The 4,070-nt window shown below is 33.9% G+C and overlaps 1 protein-coding gene across 1 annotated transcript; it reads right to left on the reverse strand.

The window, feature by feature from the left end:
• Window positions 1-2,396: 2,396 nt before the first annotated feature.
• LOC145033873 (dof zinc finger protein DOF3.4-like) lies at window positions 2,397-3,456 on the reverse strand. The gene has a single exon (XM_078982364.1). It carries the CDS (start codon window positions 3,157-3,159, stop codon window positions 2,491-2,493), a length of 669 nt encoding a protein of 222 aa, XP_078838490.1. The 5' UTR covers window positions 3,160-3,456; the 3' UTR covers window positions 2,397-2,490.
• Between the last annotated feature and the right edge of the window lie 614 nt (window positions 3,457-4,070).

The raw sequence follows: 4,070 nt of genomic DNA on the forward strand, positions 1-4,070 counted from the left end.
TTAAAATGCATATAATATTTATTGGAAACATTTGAACCTAACTATGACTCTTTTTTTTTCTCTCTCTCTCTCTCTCTCTCTATATATATATATATATATATATATATATATATATATATATATATATATATATATATATATATATATATATATATATATATATAATTTTAGATATTTTTAATAAATACATATTCATATGTTATTTTTTAATTAAGACTATCACTGTTACTTTGTGTTACTTTTTCTTTTTGACTATCCCGTACGAAAAAATAATACATGATAGTCCAGATGAAAAAAATATATAAGATATTCGCAATGAAAAAAATAGCACATGGGTAGACGGAATGAGAAATCAACACAAAGATAGTCTGATCGAAAAAATAATACAAGGATAGTTCGAGAAAAAAAAACTACATAGAAATAATCCGACAGAAAAATATAACATAAAGATAATTCGAATCAAAACAATATTCTGATGATAGTATAAATGAAAACAAATGGATAGTCAGGAAAAAAAAATTAAAAATTGTTGGAAAGAAAAAATAAAAAACATGGATAGTTTGAATTAAAAAAATAAAACAATTATAGTCCGAACCATACACATTGATAGTTGTAACTTTTTTATTTAAAAATAGATAGGATACCGATGGTTTGTAAAATTAAGGATACGATTACATGTAAAAAATATTTTCTAAAACGCAAATAATTAAAAACAAAATTACATAATAATAATAATAATAATAATAATAATAATATAAGACAAAAGACAACATAAAAAAAAACGAAATAAAAAAAAAATATAAAAATACAAAAATCAAATCAAAATAAGTTTTTTTAAATTAAATCAAAGGTATTTAAATTATGGGAAATATGCAAAGCAACAGCATTCAAATAAATAAGATTTCCAGTATGAGAGTGATATTTTTGCAAGTCTATGCTACGAAAATCATGGCCATGGGCCATGGCTACTTTGGTCTAACACTAATTTTTGGCTAGATTTTCTTGTTAGTCTTTGATTTTTCTTTGATTTGTCTTTTTTATGATAATTTTAAAATTGGGGATTATGGCTATAATAGATAAATTTTAGGAGTGTTTTCTAAAATTTAAACATAAAAAAATTACTTTCCACATTTGAAACTTTTGCTCCGTATGTACTGCAGAAGGTTGGCTAAAAAGATATTTTATTTTATAATTTAGATATTATATATAGTTTTTAAGGTATTTTATTGGTTAAATGACAATATGGTAAATTGAGGAAGGAAATATGCATAAAATTGAAAGATCGATTTCTCGAAGCATACAGTTCATTACGAGCTCCACGGAACTGTTCGCCGTTTTTTTTTTTTTTGTCACATGGATTTATTGGAGCTTAAGTTAATTTTGCGGAGCTTTCCATATATAAACATGCATTGTGAGTCGGATACAGTGGCCGACTCACAATGCATGTTTATATATGGAAAGAGGGTTTTATATCTAAATTTACATAATTAGGGGTGCAAACGAGCCAAGCTACTCGCGAGCTACTCGGGATCGGATCGTTAAAATCTCGACTCAAGATCGGTTTTAAATGAGCCCGAACCGAGCTCGAACTTAAAATTAAGCTCGTTTATTAAACGAGCTTGAGTCTATGTCATTAAGCTTGATTAGGCTCGCGAGCCTAAACGAGCCTTTACATATAATTTATTATTATTTATATATATTAAAATAAAAATATATTAGAGGATTTAGAGATTTAGGGTATTAGTAAACGAGCTTCTTAACGAGCTCGAGCCGAGCTTAAGCTTATTTAGGCACGTCAGATAAAAAACGAGTCGAGCCCGAGCCTGAACCGAGCTTGGATAATTCTTTACGAGCTCGAACCGAGCTTAGTACAAGAAAGCTCGAATCGAGCCGAGCTCGAGCCTCATATAACTTAAACGAGCCCGAGCCGAGCCTGGACAGGCTCGGACTCGGCTCGTTTGCACCCCTATACATAATCCTTTAAAGTATTTGTATCTCTCATTTATGTAATTTTTAATTCAGAATTTTAAAATAATGTAATATCATCAATTAAAAAAAAAATAACGTAAATTCAACGTCCGAAAGACATTTCAATAACTAGCATCTTACAACCTCATTGAGACATTGACAAGTCACAAAACTCAAAAGTCACAGTTCACACCATTTATTTCTTCGTGTTTGTCTGTCTTAAAGGGGCAAACTTAAACATGGCATAATCCATCTCTATCCAAATTCCAACACAAACTTAGAAACTAGCATTAAAGCTTATGGCTTATTGCCTTTGTGGCATTATTGGTCTAATGTCATATAGTCTTTAATTGTTATATTTTTATACCATTATCATTACATGGCTGCTAGTTGATTTTAAGCGCAATCGTAGATAAAATTTCACAACATTTGCATACGAAGAACATTTGCTCGAATGATTAATATAAATATGAAACAGAAAATAAGAGATATCCTATTAATAACTAAAACTGATCTACTATTCTACTTCATGGCATTGCCTGGTGTGGAAATCGCAAGATCCGGGAAAACCAAATAATCTCCACCACCGTCTGTACTGTCCATCTGCCACGTATTCCCACCGCCGCCCGCGGCGGCGTTACCTGGAACAACGCCGTCTCCAATACTGGAAAACGGCCAAATCGTTCGTCCAAGGCCAAAGCTCAAATCTTGATCAAGCCCATAAAGCCCCGGGCTTTGAGTGTTACTCAAAAGCGACGTGAAGCTCCCACAGTGCCCGGACCCACCGTGATCTCCGGCGAATGACATCAAGATAGGGACGGAGGCGACGGATGTGGTTGTGGTGGTGGTGGTGGAGGTGGCAGAAATGTGGTGGTATTCTATACCAGAGGAAACGGAGGAGTTGTCATGGGAAGCGGCGGTGGAGATACGTGCACGTTTAGCATTCTTACGAGTACCACCACCAACAGGAATGTCCCGGAGAGCGCCGCCGTGGGTCCAGTACCGGCGACATGACTTGCAGAAGTGACGCGGCTGAGAAAAGTTATAGTTGTTGTAGTAACAAAACTTGGTATTGGTGGAATCACATCGTGGGCAAGGAAGGTGTTCAGGCTCCGAAGGCGGCGCACCAAGCCCGACCTGGTGGTTCTTCGCGGTGGTTGTTCGGCGTTGGTCGGAGGAATCTGATGGCATTTTAATATGGTTGTGAAGTGGGGTTTTGGGACGATGAAATGGGGTTTTATGGAGGAAAGAAGAGAGAGAATTAGAGAGAGAGAGAGAGAGAGAGAGAGGTATCTGAAGTTTATATTCGATGTAGGAGGAAGGAAGGAGAGAGAGCAGGCTTTATCAGAATGTGTGTTCAGGGAGACACGTTGCAGACGGCTGCGATGGAGGTTTACAGGGACAAAGAGAGAGAATTGTGGGCTGTGATTAATGATAGCACACAGGCCACAGCCACAGCCACCATTCAGGCTATTGAAAACAGAGCATCTCTTCATTAGAGAATAATAATACATGTTGGTTTTTGAAAGGATGTGGTTTTATACCTTAGGTATTCGTTACTTTCATCCCAAAGTTTAGGTATAACAAAATACAAATAAACTTAAAAGTGTTAAATACTTGTAACTTGTTGAGTACCAACGAAAAGTTTTTCTAAAACCTAAGTTGCTAAAATGGTTCTTTTGTTACATAAAACAAAACTAATATGGTAAAATTTTATATCCTGATGGATTGTTAGTTTTACTTGTAACTAATGTGAACTAATTATTTGACCAACCCTATGCAATCATGAAAATAGGCATATGAAAATGTATTTTCAAAAAATGCCATGATTTGGGGTTTTTCTTTTTTAATATAACCGGATATTTTAGTGAAACCTGTGATGATAAGTGTTTTGTCTTCTCTCATTAGGTTTCATAATATAACTACAAAATTATTTTAATTGGCATGAAACTTAGATTTTTGTTATATATAAAAAATGAGAAATATTATATTGTAATCTTGATAGTAATCTTTAATATCTTCTATGCTACAAACATTTTCTTCATCCAAAATTAGTTCATTCATTGATGTATTCATAGTAATTCATGGTATTAGAGAGCTAA

The sequence above is a fragment of the Lactuca saligna genome, chromosome 3 (assembly GCF_052625555.1).
Source record: "Lactuca saligna cultivar CGN05327 chromosome 3, ASM5262555v1, whole genome shotgun sequence".
Taxonomy (NCBI): Eukaryota; Viridiplantae; Streptophyta; class Magnoliopsida; order Asterales; family Asteraceae; genus Lactuca; species Lactuca saligna.

What these genes read in the sequence shown, in the direction of transcription:
- LOC145033873 (XM_078982364.1), bottom strand. Translation starts at nt 3,159, where the DNA reads ATGCCATCAGATTCCTCCGACCAACGCCGAACAACCACCGCGAAGAAC.